The 23,208-nt window shown below is 47.8% G+C and overlaps 1 protein-coding gene across 7 annotated transcripts; it reads left to right on the forward strand.

The window, feature by feature from the left end:
• Positions 1-534: 534 nt before the first annotated feature.
• On the forward strand, positions 535-10,022 carry IRX4 (iroquois homeobox 4). Of its 7 annotated transcripts, none has more exons than XM_074899395.1 (6): positions 535-797; positions 5,769-5,834; positions 6,749-7,000; positions 7,611-7,717; positions 8,638-8,963; positions 9,143-10,022. In XM_074899395.1, the coding sequence occupies exons 2-6, from the start codon at positions 5,790-5,792 to the stop codon at positions 9,919-9,921; spliced, it is 1,509 nt and encodes a 502-aa protein (XP_074755496.1). In that variant the 5' UTR covers positions 535-797; positions 5,769-5,789; the 3' UTR covers positions 9,922-10,022. The 7 variants fall into 7 exon arrangements, with proteins under 7 accessions (XP_074755496.1, XP_074755497.1, XP_074755492.1 ...); XM_074899391.1 differs by having other exon boundaries at positions 550-797; positions 5,676-5,834; XM_074899392.1 differs by lacking the exon at positions 535-797 and adding an exon at positions 980-1,364 and having other exon boundaries at positions 5,676-5,834.
• The last annotated feature ends 13,186 nt before the right edge of the window (positions 10,023-23,208 follow it).

The raw sequence follows: 23,208 nt of genomic DNA on the forward strand, positions 1-23,208 counted from the left end.
GAGCCGCCGCGCCGTCCCCCCCCGCCCCTCCCCGCGTCCCCCGGCCCCGCCGCGCTGCCCCGGGGCTCTGCGCCGCGCCAAGGGGCGATGGGCGGACAGGTCCGGGTGCCCGTCTCCTGCGCGCAGGGCTAGCGCGGCCCTCCCAGCCCACCTCCTCAAACGGGAGGGAAACAAAGGCGGCGAGAGAGGCAGGGAGAGTTGCCTGCAAGTTTAGCGCCTTTCAGTCGTGACTCGCCGAGATAAATGATAGTTCGGAGGTGCGCGCCGTTAATCAACGCTACGGCTGCCTTACAGCGTGTGCAACCCGCAGATCATTAGGTTAAATGGAGGACATTGGTGTCCTTCCCGAATCAATGCAATTATTGTTGGCAACAAGGACAACAGTTGGAGCAGCAGCACTAATTTTACTAACCTGCTATTAATTATGGTGTCCCCCACGCCCCAGACGGCGTTTATAACCCGCGGGAGCAAGCGGTGCTGGCTGCTTCTGGTTTAAAACGGGAAAAGTTGGAAGCGGAGTGCCTGGTCGCGTTGGAAAGTGTTAATCAGTAGGAAAGAGTGTGATCAGTGGAGCTGTTCACTTGAACGTCACTCTGGTGCAGGGGTTAGTGAAGTGACTGTGGCGCCTGGGGACCGGCGGCACCGCGCCGCGCCGCGCAGGTACTGCGCGCCGAGAAATGCCCGCGCTGCTCCGCGCAGCTCCCCGCGGAGCCCGCCCGCGCAACCGACAGGAGCGAAGCCCTGCCATGGCACAGCCATCGCTGCGAGGCTTTAGCCGACGCCTGGCGTGATCGCAGGTAAACATTTTCTCCTCGTTTTGGTGGCGATGTTTGTGTGTGTGTGTGTGTGTGTGTGTGTCTGTGTGTCTGTGTCTCTCTCTCTACGGAAGCGGGGGGAGGGGGGGAGCGGTGGGGTTTATCCCCCCCTCCCCTTCGGAGCCTGCTTTAGCAGCAAGGCAGCTGAAAACGAACTGCTGGAGGGAAGAGAAACTATCTGTGATGAATCATTTGGCTTTGTGCAATCTTTACCTAGGACAGAGGGCAAATGTATTTTAACATGTGTGTTATTTCTTGGGAAGGGGGTGTGGATATGATATTCAGCGAGCGCTAAGGTAAGGTATCGAGTCAAACTTTCTGGATTTTAAGGCAAACTTTAAAAGGCATAGAATTTGACCTTGCAAGTAGGAAAGTTTTATCTTCGCAGGGGAGTATGTTCAAGCTGTCAGCTGCCAGAGAGCTCAAAGGCGGTGGCGTTTGAATGCCGCCGAGTCTGCGGCACTGGGGGTACAGAGCTGGAAGGAGAAACCTCTTAACAACCTTTGCTTTGCTGGTGAAAGCGTAGTTGCGATGCTCTGCACCGAGCAGGTAAATGTGGGCATGTTGTAGGGTCCGTTCAGCCATCCAGCAGCTGCCCAGGTCGCAGCGTTTGCTTCTCTTGCTGAAAAGTTTTGGGGAGGGGGGTGGGAAGAGAGAGCGCGCGTGTGTTGGCTCCAGTTCTTAAGTGTGAAAAGTTAATAAATACGAAGAACAGAATGAGCATGGGAGGCCTTTCTGCTTTAATCTAGATTGTTTGCCAAGGGGATTGAAGATTTGGAGAATGAAAGCATTCAGAGGGATAGCTTTGAACGCCTGATTTTACGTGCAGTTGTAATCTGAGTCAATTAATTAGCGGCGCCTTCTTATGCAAGTGTGATGTTTGTCATCATAGCTCTGCCGATCACAAGCCATTGCGTAGGTCTGTGCAGGTCGGCAGTGTCAGCTCGCTGTCCCTCGATTCAGAGTGCAGGAGATGCAATTACACCTCAGACGGGCTCAGGAAACATAGTCGTATTTACTGTCGATAGCGACTTTATGGGAGCTAATCTACTTGAAAATGTTGTAGGCTGCCCTCGGTTCCATGTCAGATCCCAAATGGGCAACGTGTAGAGCTTCACAGCGTTTGTCAGGAGGTGTCAAGGTTGCTTTAAATCTGTAACGTGAAAACAAAGCGAAGTCGACTGAAAGAGCTCGCTAAAGTCTGTTTAGCCCATAAGCAAATTCCGTCGCTGAAATATTTCCAGGAGTGGCAATAACCCCTCCAAAGGAGGAGGCGATGAAAATGCAGATAGTAAAAGTGTAGCTGCATTAACTGCCTCTAGATCATGTCCCTGAAGACGTCCATCAAAGCGTTACTCCTGAAGAGGCTCTCTGGTTTACCTGCTGTGGCCTGTTCCAGCACCACAGCGTTTCCTTCTCGTTTCATGCTTTTATGATAAAACTTGTATGAACGTTGGCTCCGGGTTCTCGGGAAAGAAACACACAACCCTCGGAGACAGACTCGGTCGGGCTTTGGCTGCAAAATCCCCACTCGTCTGGGTGTGCAGGCTGTCTCCCACAAGAGGGGAACTCTCCAGCGTTTCCTATTGATCGCGATGGGTTTAGTTGCTCAAACTTTGGAGAAGGCAGCATGTGTTTCTCTTTCGCGAAAGCTGTTAACTGCTTTGTACAGGAATCAGGGCTTTGACAAGGATCAATTTTTATTGCACAGCAAAGACTTGCATTTTCCAAATGCTTAAGGATATAGCCCACAGCATTAAGCGTCTTTGCTTGGATTTGAACCGTGTTACGTTGTTTGTGTGCAAGAGCCGCAAAGGTGATTTTAAATCATTGTGGGGCTTATTGCGTGTTTCTGTGCGGGCACCAACAATTCAAGACGAAATATAATTGGGTTGAGTTTCTTATCCACAAAGGGCCCCTATTTGTAGATTGCAACTGAAACAAGACGTGAACGCTGCAGAAAGATGTAACGTCAGCTTTTAGCGTTTCAGGTTATTAAGTTGTTTTGTTGTTGTTTTTTGGGTTTGGTGGGATTTTTTGGTGGGTTTTTGTTTTTGGTGTGTGGAGGGTTTTTTTGTTGTTGGCTTTTTTTGTTTGGTTTTTTTTTTTTTTTATGACTGCTTTCTAGGGAATACAGATTGGAACTGGCACAAAGCTGACCGGAGCAGAGCAGGCAGGCTGCAAAGAAAAATGACAAATAATTATCATGATTAATACAGGAAAGTTCAGTGCAAAACTGGGCACCAGAGTACTTGTATGGTGCAGTGAAAGACAACTGTGATATATAAATAGACAAGGACTATAAATATTGAATTTCACCTTGTATTTTAAAGTTTAATAGACTCATCTAAATATCAAAACCTGTAGTTCCGTGGGCCACTGCGGAGTTGACATCTGCAGTATTCTCAAAAGAGGGAAAGAAAAGGGAAAAAAAACAACCCCGCCATACCAGGACAACTCCCAAACTGTAGCCTGGAAAACTGGGAGGACTTCTCCAGGCGGTTCTCTAGCTCTCCCGGCTAATTATAGTGCTTTACACCGAGCAGCTCTTGAGATAAGTGCAACTGTTTTCTTCCCTAGCACCGGTGAGTTATACTCCAGGGCTTAAATAAACATCCCCCAGCGCAATCAGCGCAGGAGGCAGAGAGAGCAGCACCAAACGCTGCGTGCAGACCATTGTGTAAACACCGGGTGTCTTTTCTTCCCAAACAATGCAATAGACGGCCAGAACGTCGCGTGGAAGGAAGCTGCTCGGAAATAGGAGCTATAAGTCTCATTATTATCCCCGCAGCACCGGGGTAGCGGGAGGAATAAAGGAGCATTTCAGTTAGAGAGACCCAATGGCTAAGTTATTAATATTCCCAGAAAGAAGAAGGTATTAGCATTTCAGGTGAGGAAAGAAAAAAGCACTTTCTTCCCCTCCAAAAATCAATACAGAATTCAAACCCGATTATTAATGTCATCTGATTCCCTTTCTTTATACGTTTCTCCCGGCTACAGATACTGAGCTGTCAGGATAATTTGCATGTACTGTATCTGATATCTTTTATTTGCAAACACTGTAAAGCGCCATAAAACGCCTCTCGTTGTAGTCTAACTCAATCCGAGAACTAGTATTTTCATCTGTAAATTAAAGCAATTACGCAGCAGATATTATATTATGTGTACTGTGGTCTCCAGATAGTCATCAATCACCCTCAATCGAGCTGTCAGTGTGGGCAGATTCGTTTCTGGGAGGCAGTTTTCCAGCTGGGGAGAAGAAGAGAACATCATCATTAATTAGAGTGTGACCCTGGGGCTATTCACATGTCTGAACCCAGGGATCTCTCTGAGCAAGTCTGCACATCACGGAGCAACGTTCAACGGCACCAGCAGCCGAGCTTCAGCCTCGGAGCTGACTACTCAGCTTCCTCCACCTACCCTAACCCGGCGGTAGCTGCTCGTAGAGGGGGAGGGGGGCGAGATGCTGGGGCCGCCGGCCGGCAGCCCCAGCATCTCTCCCCCCCTCCCCCGACGGCCGCTACCTCCGGGCGGCAGCACGGAGCCTGCCCCCCGCTCCCCCCCCCCCCCCCCCCCCCGAGGGTGAAGAGTAGCGGGGGGATATGCTACCTGCTGGGAGGGGGGGGCGGGGGAAAGGGGGGGGGTGTCCCAGCCCCCCGAGGGAGTTAGGGAGGCTGCTGGCAGCGGTGGGGCGGGTTGGGGAGAAGCAGGGGGGGTGGAGGGAGACGCGTCTCCTTCCCAGGCCCTTCTTCACTCGGGGGTCCCGCCGTAGAGCCCCAGGAAAGAGGTGTTTGCTCTTCGGCGAGAAACAGCACTTGGCACGTTTGAGTTGCACCCCCTCTCCCTAATTCCCCCCCACACCTCTCCCCTCCGCTTTTACACCACACCACTACCCCCCCACCCCCCCTCCAGCTGTCTCCCCCTCGGAGCACAGACACGCTGGATACGGCCCTCAGCCCCGCGAAAGGCTTCTCCCGCCCAGGTTTGCGATGGGATCAAAGTGGTTTTAAAACGTGAGAAGTCACGTCCTTTCCATCATCCCCCGGAATATGCTTGTAGGGTTTTCTACCTGTAATCACACGTCTGGAATAAAAGCCGAAAAGAAAAGCAGGATTGCATGTCATGTGCTTTATTGTCAGCGTTAGCGCTAATTTTAACTGTTGATTAAATCTTAAATGAAGACTCAGTCGTGTGTCCCTTCATATGTCTTGTTTGTAATTGAGACTAATTATTACTGTGGGGTGGGAAGAAGCAGCTGCTCATTAATTAATTTCTAATTAAAAGTGCTTACCAGCCCTTCAGTGACGAAGGAGGGTGGGGGGAAATCTTAGCTGATACAACATTGATCCTTCAGATTAAAACCATTCATTTCCTTCCCTTCCCCGCAGAAATACACAAAAATGTTGCAAGCAGGCGTAGCCGCTGCCGGAGAGCTTTCCAAACTTTCTCTCCTGTTAGGCAAACTGAGAGGGATGCCGGAGAGCCTGTTTTTCACGCCAGGGGAAAGGTTCCCGAAAATAAGTGTTAAACTTGCAGGCAGGTTAATTTGAATAGGTTTTGCGTGACGTCAGAGGCTCGGCTCTTTTAAAACAACGTGCTTCTGAGCTGATGTATTTGTATCACTTCCCTCCCCCCCCCCCCCCCCTTTTTTTTTTTTCCGTGGGTGCAAAGTATGTGTTTCTGCTGTCACGTTTGCCAGCCTTGGAGCCCACATGTAACTATTATTTCTGGTTTGTAGCTGTAGAGGGGAAGGTGCTAAAATCATTATACATTTTTTTTTTTCCTTCAGTTTAAAAAAAAAAAAAAGTTTAAGATTTCACGTAAATAAATTAAATGTGGTTTTCTGCTTCGTCCTATAAGCATCTAGGGACCTGTGGTTACCAATCAATTGGTACAATAGAGCAGAGCCAGGCTGCAATAGCGTGCAGATCAGACGTCTCGCCTTGTTTCTAGATAACTGGGAGCCTCTGTACCATGTCATATCCTCAGTTTGGCTACCCTTACTCCTCTGCACCCCAGGTAAGACTTTTTGCCTACCAACGTTAACTGATTGCGTTTCAGTCCTTATTGATTACTCCCGTCCAGGGCTGAGAGCGGCAGCGATCCTTTCTGGCGAGCTGGAGCGGCAAAGCGGCTGCTCGCTCCGCATCTTTCCAAGATACTCAAGTTATATCTCGCGCACAGATTTTAAAATGGGAAGAAACACGCGGGGTTTAGGGTGTTTGGGGGTGATAATGACGCGTGGGGGAGGATTGCAGAGATGAGAGTGGTGAGAAGGGGAGCTAGAGATCCCCCAACTCCCCCCACCCGCTCTTTCCCCCCCTCCCCTCCCCCAGCGCTTTTTTCCTCTTTCCCGATTAAATTCGCAGTTTAGCAATTAAACACGGAAGCGCTGAGGTCCAGACCGTAGAAACCTAATGGGATAGTCTAAGACAGCAAGTTAATAACAGATGCGTGCGTGGCCGCTACAAACCCGCAGTCGAAATAAATATGCATGAGTGATTTAGAAAAAAGGTTTAAAAACGCACATGGAAAGCATTGTGCTGCAAGAGGAGAAAACCGGTGTAAACCCAGTCTTGTGAGAACGCACGGGGAAAGTTAGTTTTTAATTGCAAAGGGCTGGAGCGACGCATTACAGAGGATTAAACGCCCACAGTCACGGGGCGTGCGTTTGTTGTTGTGGTGTTTTTTTGTTGTTTTTTTTTTTTTTTTTTTTTTTTTAAAAAAAAAAAAAAAAAGACAGTTGCACCTCTGCGTTTCTCCGGAGCGTTTTTACCCCGACTTGAAGTAAAAATACGGATGGGGAGGGAGGAGGCGACACCCCAAAGCTGCGACCTGATAAGAAAAAAAGAACCTGAACTTAGTTACAGTTTGGGAAGTTGTGCCCCCCCCGCCTTCGCCCCAGCCCTCAGCGCCGCTCTCTCTCCCTCCAGTTCCTGATGAGCACCAACTCCCTGACGACCTGCTGCGAGTCCAGCGGGCGGACGCTGGCCGAGACGGGGGCAGCCGCCTCCGCCCAGACCCCCGTCTATTGCCCGGTGTACGAGAGCCGCCTGCTCGCCACCGCCCGCCACGAACTCAACTCCGCCGCCGCCCTGGGGGTCTACGGCAGCCCCTACGCCGGCCCCCAGGGCTATGGAAACTACGTGACCTACGGCACTGAGGCTCCCGCCTTCTACTCCTTGGTAAGCAGCCCCGGCGGCACCCGCCGCCGCGGGGGATGCTCCCGCCCGACCTCCGCGCTGCTCCGCCGCCGGGCCTGCGCTCCCCCCCGACACGGGAGCTGCTCTACTGCTTGCTTGCTTGCTTGCTTGCTTGCTTGCTTGCTTCCTCCTCCTCCTCCTCCTCCTCCTCGCCTCCGAGTCGCAGGCCGCTCCCCCGCTTCTGCCGACAAGCGCGGATGCGCAGCGCGTCCAACCCCGCGGTCATTAAATATTCAAGGCCGGCACGGTTCTCACGGTAACGCAATTAAAAGTCGCGCCTGACGAGGTGGCGGCCGCGTGCGGAGAGTTTAGGGCAGCCCAGACCCCGGCTCGAAAAAAAATGCGCTCTTACTAGCCAGCCTTTTTTTTTTTTTTTCCCCCTCAGCCCCCCCGCTCCTTTTTTTTTTTTTTCTTTTTATTTTTTCCTGACACCGTAACAGCCCGAGTTAATGTCTCTATTGATCTCGCTGGCCGCCGCGGCCGAGAGGCCTCCGGGAATGTCCGTCGCGGGTCCGTACCCACCCCCCCCAACCCCCCAAACCCGAGCGCGGGGGGCGGCGGGGCTGAGGGCGCGGCGCGGTGTCTCTTGCAGAACAGTTTGGAGGCGAAGGATGGGAGCGGGTCTGCGCATGCGGGCATCGCCCCGGCGGCTGCCTACTACCCCTACGATCACACCCTCAGCCAGTACCAGTACGACAGGTAAGAGCACACCCCCCCCGGCCTCGCTCACTGCCCCCCCGCCCCGCGACCCGACCCCCCCGCTGCGGGACCTGCCTCCCCGCCGCCCGGCATCTCCCTCCCGGCCCCAGCCGTGCCGCCTCCCCTGCCCCACGGAACGTCCATCTCCCGAGGGCACACAGACACGGGGTCCCCTGCCCCCCGGGCGGGGGGGCGGTCCCTCTCCACGGGGGCGGTAATTCTCTTCCCCTGCGCAGAGTCATCTCTGGTACGTTTATTAGTTTTAAAGCGGCGCAAACGCACTTACGCACCGTTTCAAGCTCTGAGGCCCATTGGGCGCCGCTGACCTTTCCTGGAGGATGTGCATTAAATATTCAGTCGCAGCCCAGTGTCATCCGCGTTAGGTTTCTACAGTTTCAGGAACAAAAGGGTAGGAAAGATTACTAATAAAGGGAGTAAGAGGAAATACATTTCTATTAAGAGTTACACCCTGGGGTCAACCCGGACGTATTCTGTTTGGGGAGGACTGATCAAACAACAGGGAAGTGGGATTTCTGTGCTTTTGCAAGCTGCTGGGATGTCCCCGCTGCCCGAAATGTTGACATTGACTTTTACCGCGTTTATTCGGCCGGCGCTTTCTTCTCTCTTGCCGCCACCACCGCCACGGCACAGCGGGTATTTGCGTTGCCCGGTGCTGCTGGTAGCTGAACCCCTTCCTCCTTGCTTTCCTCCTTGGCCTGAATTCTTGAGGCATGTCGCCTTCTTAAAGCGGAGCTGCCCGCGCCCCCCTTCCCGCCACCCCCACCCCCCCCCCCTCTGGTCCGGCCACCCCTCGGGGGGTGCCGCAGGCAAGCGGCCGGGGCCCTGGGATCCTGCGGGGGGCAGGTCCGCGGGGGGCGAGGGCTCCGTGTCACGCTGCGGGTGCTCCCCTGTGCCCGCAGGTACGGCACCATGGACGGCGGGACGCGGAGGAAAAACGCCACCCGGGAGACAACCAGCACCCTCAAGGCCTGGCTGCAGGAGCACCGCAAGAACCCCTACCCCACCAAGGGCGAGAAGATCATGCTGGCCATCATCACCAAGATGACCCTCACCCAGGTCTCCACCTGGTTCGCCAACGCCCGCCGGCGGCTCAAGAAGGAGAACAAGATGACCTGGCCCCCGCGGAACAAGTGCTCGGACGAGAAGCGGCCCTACGAGGAAGAGGAGGAGGAGGAGGAGGAGGAGGGTTCGCAGGAAGAGGCGATGAAGAGCGGGAAAGCCGAGGGTACCCTCCTAAAAACAGGCACTTAGCGGTTCGGCCGCGGGGGCTCGGCCGCCAGCTCGCCCCCGGGGCGGGCGCCGTTCGTGGGGGCGGCCGCGGGCCCCGCTCGTGGGGGCAGCGCGGCGCCGCCAGTGACCGTGTGTCTTGTTTTTACTGTCCCTTCCCCCGCCCCCACCCCGCAGAGCCCACGGGCAAGGAGGAGAAGGAGCTGGAGCTCAGCGACCTGGAGGACTTGGACGCCGCCGAGTCGGAGAGCTCGGAGTGCGAGCTGAGGCGGCCCTTCCCGCACCCGCTCCCGCACCCGCTCCCAGGCGGCAGCCACCCGCCGCGGGCCGCCGAGCCCCCCGCCAAGATGCCGCCGCCGCCGGCTGCCACCGCCGGCGGAGGGGAGGAGGAGGAGGAGGAGGAAGAGGCGGGGGGGGCGGCGGCGGAGCGGGCGCGGAGCTGCCTGAAGACGGCGGCGGCGGAGTGCGGCCCCGACCTGCTGGGCACCCGGCAGCGCGGCTGCGAGTCCAAGATGTGCTTCCAGCAGGGGCAGCAGCTGCTGGAGGCGAAGCCCCGGATCTGGTCCCTAGCGCACACAGCCACCTCCCTCAACCAGGCCGAGTACCCCTCCTGCATGCTGAAACGGCAGGGGGGCTCGGCCCCCGCCGCCCTGCCCGCCCCGGTCGGTGTCATTGACAGGCACCAGGATTCGCCGGTCACCAACCTCAGGAACTGGGTGGACGGGGTCTTCCACGACCCCCTCTTCAGGCACAGTACTTTGAACCAAGCCCTGGGCAACACGACAGTTTCCTGGGCTACCACCAAAGGAGCCATTCTGGAAACGGGCGCCTTGGGACGCGCCGTGGGGAATGGCGCCAACGTGCTCAAGGGGCAGCTCTCAAACTTGGCCCACCATGACTCAAACAAAGAGTTTCTGGCGTTTCCCAAATCAGGAAGCAAAATGTTTTGTTCCTAACAGGTCCGCCGAGGGGCGAAGGACTTCCTAGGGCTTGAAGAGTCAGCTACACTGAAAAGAGACTTGCGAGAGTTTAAATATAAAACTTTTTTTTTTTTTTTTTTAAAAAACCCACCCAACAAACCAACAGAAACGAGGATTTAAAGTTCAGTTTGCTCAGTTCAACGGACAGACTTTGCTCATTGCTGTTCTGAAGAATTTCTCCTGGCTGCGACTTTAAGGGATCAATGTCGTGAAAGTTATTTAATTCCATGTCCAAAAAGCACGTACTATAGCGTAGACCTACTTAAAAAGTTTACATCCGAAAGTTTACAAACGGGAAATTTTAATTCAGATTTAATTTAAGGCATGCCGACATTAGTTATAAAGACTTTTCGAGAGTTTTTCCTCCTGATTTCCTTGTTAGCATATAATTCACAAACGGCACTTCTACTAAGTTTACACCTACTGCACAAACTTGACAAAAAAAAAATATGTTAAAAGGTATGTTCACTCCAATAAATTGTCTGTTTCAGAGGTAATACAAGTGGTGGCGTTTTGCATTGCCCAACAAACACCTTTTAGGTTTCAACATTCCCCCCTCGGAGCTCGTCCCGGTAATTCCAAGGACTGTCAACAGGCTGCCGGGAGAGGGGAGAGGAGGCTCAGCGGAGCGCTGCCGCGGGGGGATGGAGCCGCGGGGGGGGTGTGCGCGGCTGCCCTCCGCGCTTTACCGTGGCCCCGCGGCTGGCCGCTGCGCCCCGACCGCCGCACGGGCCGGCGGCGGGGGGGGGGGGGGTGAGGGGCGGCTGCCCGCTGAGGCGGGGCAGGAGCATCTCCCCCCATCCCCGATCTGCGGGCGGGGGGGCGAGGGTCGGCCCCAAAGTGCCGGGCTCGGCCGCGACGTCGCCTCCGCCGTGCGCGGAGCAATTGATTCACATGGAAAATTGGATCTTTTAAAGAACCGTTTTAGCTTTCCAGCTCCTCTGCCAGTACGGAGAATCGCTGATCCTCCATGAATATTTCAGCACTTCAGGACAGATGCTTTACCGTTTTGACATTAAATAGAGTGCAGCCAACAAAAAAAGAGAGAGAGAGAAAGAGCGCCTGCGACGTGTGACTCAGGAGCACTCGCAGCCAATTTACCACTTAGATAACAGGCGTTTAAAAGATTTTCTCTCCTTCCCCGGAACGGGAACAAACTTCACTGATCCCCGGACCGGGAGAGAGGGACCACTGCTGGGAAAGAAGCTGCGAGGCAATACCAGACCCAGGCTTACCCAGACCGGCCTAAACCCCCTGAGCTGCGGCACCCCGCACTGCGAGGGAACACCGAAAGCGTCCGAAGGACCGAGCTGACACCGGACAAGCAGAAGAGCCTTCCTTGCCTCCCAGCCTCCTCGCCCATCCCACCCCTGCGGCTCCTCGCCAGCTCCCCCGCCCCCCCCCCCCCCCCCATAAATAAGAATACAATGAGGAATATATATATATGTATATACACACTCCATAAAGGCAAAGCTAAATGCAACCGAGACAGCACCCAGCCCAAATGTAACACACTCCGGCCCGCAAAGTTTTTAGCGAGACCTGTTAGTGCAAGGACTGCATGAAGGAATCTGGGTGCGGAGATCAGATCAAGCCCTTCCCCTCTCGGCGAGCAGCCGTAATTGGATTGTATCCAGTCATATTCCCTGTCATTGTATTGACTTTCGCTCTCTTGGATGATATTATCGAGATCACTGAACCCCTCTGCTGATCTGGCTGTCAAAAGGCTCAGACAGGAGCCCCCGGCCTGGAAAACGTGCATCAGCCAAGATAATTTGAAGTGAAATTTTCATTTTGACAGTAAACCCCTCAATTTCTAAAGGCTCTGCACCCGGAGAGCTCGGTGGCAGGGGGAGGCTTTACAGAAAGCCCACGTCTTAAACTGAAAAGGGCAAAAGAACTCGAATTAGTTGTAATAGATAAAAGGGCAAAAATAAAGAGTCAAGGGTACTTGACAGTAATAGCGAAAGTGGAGTCTCCGGGGAGCCGCGATCTCAGCGAAAGGCTGGGCCGGCAGGAATTTTAATGCAGCCGGGGCGGCCGGCGAGCTTTGCCTCTGAAACCCTTTAGACAAAGCAAATTATTTTCAGCAAAACTCAGGAGGTGGGGATGAAGGAGGCGAGAGAGAGGGAAGGGAGCAAAAGCGAGTGTTTAGGCTGCCCTCAAACCATTGGCGGAGGCAAGCGGGATGGGGGTCGGGGGAGGGGGACACCCGCCGCCTACTGCCATGGGGATTTTAAAGCCGGGAGGGGGATGTGTGTGTGTGTGTGTGTGTGCGGGGAGCGGGTGGGGTGACACCGTCTGTCCAGGGGGATTTGCCTTTCGTGCGACAGAGGCTCCCTGGGGTAGGAGGGGACCTCACTGATGCTGCCGACACCGCCACGGCCGAGTGTGCGTGTGAGTGTGGGGACACACACACACACACACACACACGCCACCGTGTGCGTGTGTGCAAGGAGAGGGCTCCTCCCCCTGAGCAGCCAAAAATCTCACTGGACCTCAGAGGTGACCAGAGGCCGGCGGAGCGATGGGCACCCGCACGGCGGCGGAGGGTGGTGGGGGGGAGGCGGGGTTGGGCAGGTCACGCCGCCCGCCCGCCGTTACAGATCCTCACGGACCAGCCGTGGCTCGGCCAGCGGCGCGGTGGGCTCAGCCCGACATTTGGGAGGCGACTCCTTCACACACACCCCCCTCCCCAGTCCCCCCCGGACTTAAAATGAAGGTGGTAACACTGTGGGCAAACGCGGTACCACTGAGATACCAGCAGCCAAAAGAAAAGCGGACCAAATCTTTATCTCTTAATTTTCGTGTCATTGTCGTTATAAACCAAGTTTGAGTAAGTTTATGGCTGTTCTGTAACAAGCCCCTATCCCTCCCGACCGCGGGACCGGCCGGGAATTAGAGCTGGTGTGTCTGAATGTCCTCACATCACAACACGATCACGATCCTGGGGAGAGACTGGATAAATTATGGGGGAGGAAAAATAGTTTCTTGCTTTACTACACGAACCTTATCTCTAGATCAGCCGTCAGATGCAGTGGTCTTTCAAAAGTGTTGGTTTGGGTTTGGGTTTTTGGTTTGGTTTGGGTTTTTTTAAAGTATGAACAAAAGAGTGTGAGAAATTAATTTTGCCATTTGATTCAATTGCACAAGTCAAAGATCAGGTTCAGCTGCTTTAGAGGAGGCTATGGGGCTGGAAGGGAAAGCCGTGCAGCTCCTATGGTTGTACAAAGCAGAAATACAAGGCAGACTGAGAAAGAAAGAGATGAGGGGAAAAAAAATCATAGAGAAACGGCTTGAAACTGAGAGACTCTAAATCATTCAGCCATGGCAAATTCAAACACACAAAGGAGGGGATGCTAAATTAACAGTGCTTTTTACATAGAGCCCAAATAAAACTGTAATCAGCGGCGCGTTACTTTTCATTAAGCGAGTTTGACAGCAGCATATTCAGCCTCGACAAGGGAACAGGAGCGAAGAAATATACGGCTCTCCCAGCCCGAGTCATAAGATAATTCCTTAAGCTCCATTAACAACTCTTAGCCGCAGGAAATGGGCTCCCTGAAAACATCTCCAAATCTAAAAGCTTTATCGACCTCTCAAACCTCTGCTGATGGTTCTATTTTTTTAAAAAACTTAGAGGCGAGACGTCCAGCAAGGTAATAGACTTTGACACAACACCTTCTTAACTAGAGAGAGAGAGGCAGAGAAAACGAGACCTTAAATGATATTTAAAAGGCAGCCAATTAAGATTTAAAATGATTGTCTCCTGAGATTATGCATGCAATTTATGTCATCTACTTTTTTTCCCAGGCATGCATGCAAAATTGCAATGGGGCATATTGCCTGTTCCAATAATAATAATAATAATAATAATAATAATAATAGAATAAGAAGAAGCAGTAGGAAACAACAATCAATAACTATCTCCATAATGGTAAATTCTGATTTAGGAACGGGATGACGTTTAGGTAACCTGATTATAGAGCACCTTGCAACAGCCATCTTATTTACACGTGCCTAATTAAAAGAGAGATAGATGAAATGATACACACATTTTCTATTACTCTTTGGAAGCACATTTTTTTTTTATTCTGAGTGCATATTTGACCATTAAAATCACATAATCAGTTCATAGTCACAGAACCCAATGTAGCAGCTCCTTCCCATCAGACGCATGAAGAGAGGTGTCCAAGACTTTGTCTTGGCAAGGCTTTGAACATTATGTACTTTAAAGATATAATGGTTCAGAAGGAGACTCTGACTTACTACAGTCTTTCTGATATACATTTACCTTTTCCATTTAAATCTGACCTTCAAATAATATGAAGGCTTGAGTGTGTGAAAGTGTATCCAGTTAAATGCCAAGAAAAGAGTTAATGCTCACATTGTACAATTTCATGCAGAAATCCTGGAAAATGAAAGAAAATATTATAGCTCACTGATTTTGTGAGGGATCAGAAACTGTTCCAATGAGTGTGGTTTGTAGATGAATGGGGAGGAAAAGGCTCATTCAAACACCACTGCGCTTTGGACAAAGTGTTCAGGTTCTCCCTTAGATGAAGTTAGGAGTTGCTACAAAGCAATGAGCTTGAGTCCAAGTCCCCTGTCTCCTGAGGTTTGGGCATGGGCATGAAAAAGTGAAGAATGGAGGGATGCTAATGGCCAAATTATACATTTTTATTTGCTTGATAAAAAAGTGTAATAATTGTACTTCTCCTTAAAGGGGAAGCTATTTTTAATGGAATAGTTAATGGGTGAAACACACATCCTGAAAATGGGACATCTGGCATGTTTTAACTCATGCTTATTGTCAAAGAAGCGGTGAGGTGCTTAGGGCTTGTGGGAAGGGTTCTCTTCATACTCATTGTGAAATGGCATCACTGCAGAAAATAATTCCAGATTTCTGGGCCCCCAGAAAAGCAGTTTTAATATACAACAACATAGGTCTGGGGGCAGTTTAATACACAAGCCATCAGTCTCCCATACCATATGACTGCATAGTAAAATCTTAATTTGGCTGAGAACTTGAAGATACATTTATTATAACCTGAAGAAACAAGGGAAGAGGAAACGCTTGGGAGCAATTAAAAAGCAAAAGGTGATAATTGCTCCCCAGTCAGTGTGTGTGTGTGTGTGTGTGTGTGTGTGTGTGTCCCACCCCATTGAGAAATGGGACTGGGTTCTGGGGGGAAAGAAAGAAGCTTCCATGTGACTAGGGAGAGTGCATATACGCTGGTATCTTGCTTTACACAGTGGGGAACATGGTCCAGGCATAAGAACTGCAATTGACCTACTTAAAAGGCTCAAGAGCTATTTCCTGTCCATCCCAGTTTAAGAAGAGCATGAAAATGAAAGAAATATCTTGAAGGAAAGTATTCTCTTAATGTTCTTCTTTTTCTGGCACAAATACATAAAAAAAATTATCTTTTTCTCATTGATTTGTGTAGACAAAAATGAGGGCATAAGGATCTTTTTCTTCTCAGTTTTACCTCTATTTCCTTTCTCCAAATCAGCATGTCATTATTTAAATTTTTAAATGGATGGATTTCAGTTGCAGTTGGTGAGTATTTTGTCAGTGGTTTCCATGGGATCATAATCAGGCCACTTTTCAAAGAATACCTCAGAAATCCTTTCTGAAATACTGCCAAGGATGACAGTGGCGATGAAATGGAACCGAGGAAACACCTCCCTCCAACATTATTTCTTTGATTTATATGGCTCCTATGGAATGTCAAAAAATCGAACAATTAAAAAAAAAAAAAAAAGCTGTACTTGAGATCTCATCAAATAACTTCCTCCATGTATTCTGTTGTGAAACGGGATTAAAACCCTTGCTAGAAAACAGAACAAAGCTGAATAACCAATGCTTTAGCTATGTCATTATGACGGGAGATGTGCTCCATCAAAGGCTGATGAGTCTTCTAAAGCTTTGTTCTCTTGCATTGTATCTATCGATCCTGGGTTTGTATTAACCCCACAAGTTATTCAGAGTAAGTTCTGTTGTCCTCAACCTGAAGGTGCTCAGCTAACTAACGGTTTCATTATATTAGTGTTTTTGCCAAAGAGAAAGTTATTGGAAAGGTAAGATAGTGAGTGCCCTTGATTGAGCTGAAGGGGGACACTTTCAGGATGGGAGAAGTGGCCATGAAATGAGTAAAGGGTGAAGTGCTTGGGTATTCTTTGTGAGCACAGTTCTTCTTCCTTTCTTCCTGGTAATGGGAAGAATGACCAGCGAGGCCCTTACAGGACGTAGATAAAACACGGCATAACGCTTTTCCTTCTGGCCTGGTTAAGTTACAACACACAGAGTGCTGTATGTGACAGTGATGTCATATAAGTCAGCCCTGGTTACATCAGTTGTTGGTAGCCATGTGAATAGAATGCTTTGGTTTTGAGGCTTTATGCCATTAGGTTGCCCTCTTTCTGAACATACCATCATTTTCTCACCGGCCTTGTGACACAAATGGCTGATGGCATATTAAGCAGAGGAGGGAGAAGCTGGGAGATATTGCTGTCACTGCAAGTAAAGGTGACAGATAACTTTTTGTCCGATGTCACATCTGTGATCAAGTGGTTTTTTGAGTCTTATTTGCCACAGTCTGATGTACACAATTTAATTCTTTGGTTACAGCCTTCACAGAGAAACAAGTGACAATCTGCTCACTTCAAGGAGCAATCTTATAATCTTACAGGTAAAAGTAAACCAGATCTGAACCAGCCTGGACAGTTCTGTAGTTTGTTTACCACAGGCTTGGCCCAAGCAGCTGAAATAAACAATAACTAAAAATGTGACATATCCGTGTTGATTTTACTGGGGAAGTGGGAAAGTCTCACTGTGACAGAATACTCACGAGAGAAAAAGAATGGGGGGAGGTTTGTGATAGGAATGCTTCTAACTCAGTACTGATTTCTGCCTTCATTTACAGCAGATTTAGTCAGCTGTAGCTCAGAATAACTTTGTTAGAGCTTCTCCATAAATACAACACCATATCAGACAGCAGGACGGATCTTTGTGAATGGAGCTGGCTTGGGTAAACCCCCTGCTGACACAGTGTAAACCTGGGGGTTAGCAGCACTCACAAAGTATGTGAAGGAATCTCACTATGTGTAACTGGTTTGAATTAAGGATTTTAGGCACATAAATGGAACGCTTTACTGAAGCAGGCCAGTTCAAGATATGTTACTTCTGTATTAAATTGAAGCAAATGGAATCAGCGAATGTGGATGTCAAAAGTCAGATTCCCAAACTTATTGCCAGGTTTACCTTCAAACACTTCTGCTAAGCCTCTCTTCTCTGACAGTAATGCAGGAGAGACAAAAATCATGAGTTTTCTCTTCATCTTCCCATCTGGAGGAATGCAAAGCCTCTGTTTGTTCACAGATCTGTGAAGGAAAGAGGGACATTTGCTCTCCTCCCATCTGCTGCCACACAGCCTAGTCAGTAGAAAGTCTTCAGATACAACTGTTGTCTTGCTGTGCACAAATCTTTGCTGCTGCTCCTCCTTTGCCTGAATTTTTCTTTTCTAGGAGAAGCAATGAAAGAGAAAGAATAATCAGGTAGGAAGAAATGTCCTTCACTTGAACCAGGAGCCACAAATGCAAGCTCATGCCTATCACCGTGGATGGGAGACACTGTCAGTACTGGGATGAATTCTACAGTTGTGAGCAACCAAGTAATACAAAGGTATTCCTGGAAACAGCCACAACACCCCCATTCTACACATTTAATGAAATAAAGCTTTACCGAGATCCTAAAATAAGACTTTTTAATTAAAATGAAGGACCTAAAGAACTCCAATTATAATGCATTACAAAAAAAGTAAGATATAGTGCCAGTTTTGCAAGTTGACTGAAGAGTAAGGAATTTATCATAAGAGAATGCTCAGGTGATTCTGAGGAATGAACCTTGTTCCACAATAAAAGCAAAACAAAAGGACATGAACACCAAATCCTGATCCCAAATTATTCATGAACAAGATGCATAAACCGAGCCTGAACTTCCCCCTAATACACAATGTCCCATCTTTTCCTGTTGTGAATCTCTGTTACAAAAAAGAGTAGGTGAAAAGCAAGCAAGCAAAAAACCAAGACAGAAACTGAGTTATACATCAAGAAAATAGAATTTCCTGGTTGCTGGAAGCGACCGATAGAAGTCTGGGAGAATGGAATTGCACACATGAGTACATGCATGAGCAGGATGAAAGCAAACATGGTAAACAAATAATGCTGCAGTCTCTTGAAACATGCCCATCAGTGCTTCCTGCAAACACCAAATTCCTGCTTTTGGAATGGGTTTCTGGAAAAGTTTTAATTAGCTATGCATAGACAATTCCCATGCCATCCTTCTCTGATTAATAACCACCAAACAGACAGGCTTGACATGGTATGTGCACAGCAGTACCATAGAACTAATTTATAGCTGCTGCTAATTCAAAACTGTAGGTCCTTAATCCTGAAAAGCATCCGTGGGCCAACTGTATCACTGAGAATGCCCAGTTTTTAATCCAGGCAAACTGTATTATAATATCACTCTGGAAACCTGAGTCACAATGCATGGAGAAATCAGTTTACTTACTGTCCTTCCATCAGGGCAGTTTGGGCTGAATTTGAGCCTGCTGCTCTGGCCTTCAGTATTGGTCTCCCAGTTGACTATAAGACAATACCCCGACCCTTCACAAACAAATACCCCAAGCTCTTCACAACCTAACTTCGGGATTGGATGTTGAAGAATGAAGAGGCTTGTTTCTCCTGAGTGTGAGGGACCCACGGGGAGGGGACAACGTGGTGTGGCTTGAAGTCTTCTCAGTGCCACTCCCAGGACCACTAGAGAAAGGATGCAGCCATTCTTGATCAGTTGTGAGCAGCTGCTGATATCCTTCTCTCTTTAATCCCAACGGTAGAGCAGATAGCAACAGAGTGGATCAGGGACATTTTATTTTGTGATGCATCATTTACAGGAGAGTGGTGAAATGCAATGTTCTATTCACTAGGAGCATGTTCCCATATTTGATATAAAGCCGGCTGAGCACAGGAAGAGATTCTGCAGACCAAGAAATAACATCAGCTTGTTGTTTCCCAGTGAGTGGCTGCTATGCAAGACTATGTATATGGGAGAGCCACAGAGGTACACAGAGAAGAAATATTCCTACAAAGATAGCTGCAGAGATTTCCCTTTTGGGCATACTTCGTTTCAGCTGGTATGCCCCTGGGGTCGTTATTTTCAAGCAGTTAGGACTCTAGATAGCGAGGAGAATCTGACGGGAAGTATCGTTACAAAACCTTGATTGCTGCTGTCACAGAGGTAGTCGACTGGTAGACAGATAGCTCTACAAGTAGGACAATGTTAAGAAAAGGATGTAAGGAAGTGTTTTATTTTCATTCCATTGCTTTTAACTACTATAAATTCTTCAGACACTGAGATGTAAGGAGACAAGGTTCTCAGCCTTCATCTTGACTTATCCTGATTAATGCTCTGCCAGAAGGAAGTAATATATTAATTGTTTGTGATCTGAAAAAGGATAAGTCCCTGACTTTGCATATGTTACCAAAAGTCTGTCAGATAATGCTTTCTTAAAGGCAAGATTTGGCACAGCTCTCACCAGTGAGATTTCCTGAACTAACGAAGGATGTGTGGCCACGATTATTGCATCCAGCTTCAAATAAAGGGTAACTCCTTCTTCAAAGCTGGAGCAAAGACACTGAATCCACTCCTCATGCAGGTTCAAGTGTGGGGTATAAATGGAAAATACTTTACTGTAGCATACTCCACATCACCAAATCTTTCTGTGGAAACAGTAAGACCATTAGAGCCATAATTTAAGAAATAGACTGAATATCCTTAGTGACTGTACTCTGCACAGAGACAATTTATGTCTTAATCAGTAACACATTTTCTAACAGCTCCAGCAATGACAGGCTGCCACATGTTTTGGGGGTTTGGATTAAAGGCTAGGCGATTCTCTGAGAAATGAAGTTAATAACTTTTGACCATTTTGCTACCTTCACTCCAGAGCTGTATCTGCAGCACATTTCACTGTATGCTGCTGATGCTCTGTAAAGTGGTTAAGCAGATCCTTTATGCTTCTAGATCTGGGCCTTAGCACTTGCATAAATAATACTTCGGAAAAACCCTTGTTCAGAGTAGACTAGGCCACCTCTTCCCTCCTTTTGTTCCTCTGCAAGGTCCTGAAGCTTCCGATTCAAGAAATTGGCAATTATGCAGACCATATCTATACGAAATCTGCTTGAAAACCCCGGAAGTTCAATACTTTGTTCCTCTTGAACGCTGTTTTCTCCTGTCTGTTGTTCATGCCCACCAGATCTTGGCTCTGCCCTTTTGAAGAGCATAGGAAAAAGTAAGGGTCACAGAAGCTGCTCTCTCTCAAATTGTGACCCACCATACATGTAATTTGCTTTAAGTAGCATGGGAACTGAACTCGCCTAACGCGTGCATACATGAATGCCAGTCATGATCTACATTGTTTAGTGCAGTTTGCCAATATTAAGGCTATGGGCTAGGAAAGAGGTGAGCTAGTAATTCAGAGTGGGATTGTTGTGCAGCAGGAAAGCTACATAATAAATCATGCACAGTACTTTATATAACCTTACGTAGTTTAAGCAGTATCACTGCACATTCTAGCTGTGATAAAATTCAGTACATTTCATTTATTTTTAATAAATTTAAGTATGGCATAAGATAAAAAATATCTGTATACTTTAACACTTATGGACAGACACATACATTTACAAATCTTGCTTAAGTAGTCTTCTCATTTTCTTTCAAAGTCCCCAGAGAATTCAAATGACATATGGCAAGAATTCTTTTAAGGTAATCATATAAGAAAACCTAAGCAGACGGAAATACATGGTTGTTGACTGTAAGATCAAAGGTCCCCAGTGAGTCTGTTGTGGACATCCAGCCCATACTGAAACAGGTTTTTACTCTTTCTAATCTGTTTTCTCCATTTTGTACAAGATGCATGCTTTCCATATTAAAGCAAATGTGAGGTGTGTGCACATTGAGTGATAAGATTATTGGTTTTGAAAACAGAGTTAGAGTAAAAATTCCTGCTTCCAAGTTTAGGATCAGGTATTTGAATTCTTTTTTTTTTTTTTATTAGCAACTTCCATAGTTATAACTGGAGTACAATTTGTATTCAGTCACAATAGTCACACCTAAGGCAAAGACATCAGCTATTTCAACTGAAAGTTGACGCTCTCACTTTTCACTGTTAATGCACTTGCTTCCTTTTTTTTTTTTAGATTTCTTTGATGATATAAAACAATTAAAAAGCAGATGGACTTTTTTTCTGCCACTTACCGTCATTTTTCATTATTTATTGCTCATGTTTTAATAATTAGCACAATATGACTATAGCAATGTTTTTAAGGCCTTTAGGAAAGAGAGTATTTACACTAAAAAGTTTTAGATAGATTAATTATAATGCAAATAATCAAGAAAGCATTAAAAATTCACAAAATTTTCACAGCAATTTTACACTGGACCAGCAATACCGGCAGTTCCACTATTATAATTTAAGGGATTGATAATGTAACACTGTGACCAAAGTTCTTAAATATTATTTAATCTTTAGATACTTTCATGTGTACAAGTGATTCATAGTTAGACTATTTGTCACAAGTTTCTTACTGGGCACTCAGTAATTGCTTGCAGTTTTACTAGGAGTTTTGCTGAGTCCTGCAACACAACTCTGTCTGATGGTGCAGCCATTGGTAGTCAGGCTACTGTTTTGATTCTACAGAACAATAATCCTTATTAAAAGATTTATTTGAATCCTGGCATTCCTTTTTACAAGCACAGCTTGATAAAATGGAGTACATCAGTCTGTGAATATGAGGAACATGAACATCTAGAGAAATTCAGGCTTTATAAAAATTAGCTGGATCCTTATATGTTGTTGACTTGCCATTACATATGTTGGTATTTGACAGTTACACACTATACATAATTAATTTAGTTCTTTTCCCTGTAATGTACATGACCTGATTTTAATTTTCCCAAATTAGATAATTTTTCATAATTATTCATCATATCATTTATGTTAAAAAATGTCAGACTATGGTTTGTCTACAAATGCAGAGATGCATCTTCTGCTATGTATAACTGACCATGTAAATCAGCTCCCCCATCCTTTCTCTGGATACTCTTAGCTTTATAAATGTGAGCACAGTCAAAAAATATTTCTAAGGCTTTGAAATTTTAAGGGAAAGCAGAGAGCACTTCAAGCAAAAAAAGGCAGCAGGAGCAGGAAATTTAGGACAGCTCATGCTTTTCCTGTTATTATTTGCAAAACTTTCCTTTTTCAAAGGATTCTGTTTGATTACGCTCATAGTGGGTTAACAGTTTGGTTTATTTTGAACACATTGAAGTCAATGGAAGCACATGTTTTTAAGCATTTCAAAAATCTCAGGCTGCTTTGGAGTAACTAAAATGGCAATGTGAGTGTCTCATCCTAAGCCAAAGTATGTGGCTTAGTGTCTGATCTTAGATTCTTATTTTTAAAACTTCAGCTTTTTCATTGTGACCCACAGAGAATTTGCTCTTGCATTATGAGAAGAGTGGGAAACCCAACTGCAGATGAGTAAAAACATAAGGTGTTTCACTTAATCAACTTGAACTCTCTCCATACCCAGTGGAAAGAGATGCTTCCTATGGCAGGTCCACTGACCTCCAATATCCATGATGGGTTAGAGGAATCTCACTCAGGGTCTTCCTGTGAATTTAGACAAGTACTTTACAGGGCTTTCCTCTTCACTGACTATTCAGTGGCTGTTACTTCATTCTAATGTGTTGGTCATGGGTTCAGACCTGACACAATGCAGGCCTGTTTATTTTACTCTTTTTAATAACATCCTGAGGGAAGCTCCAGGAGCTGACCTATACAGGAACAGGAGACCTTGCCAGGATTTGTTGACACTGAAGCTTTGTCTTAACTGAGGAATAGGCTTATGCCTTCACTCTCACAGTCCCAGTCCCTTGACTACCCACAGCAGGGCATTGCTGCAACAGATCTTGACTCCTTCCTTGCTTGTTCAGGTTTCCTTCAAGTGCAGAGCAGGGTACACAAAAGAAACAGTGATTACTGGGGATTTGTCATAGCATTCAGGCAAGATTGGCTAGTGTGGTACCCTAACCTGGGAGCCAGAACACAGCACCCATGGATAACTCAACCTGGCTGGAGTTTCAGCAGTTCCAGCAGCACTGTCAAACTTCCTTTAACCCAAACAGAAAGCTCTCAG

This window comes from Athene noctua, chromosome 2 (assembly GCF_965140245.1).
Source record: "Athene noctua chromosome 2, bAthNoc1.hap1.1, whole genome shotgun sequence".
NCBI classification, from domain to species: Eukaryota; Metazoa; Chordata; class Aves; order Strigiformes; family Strigidae; genus Athene; species Athene noctua.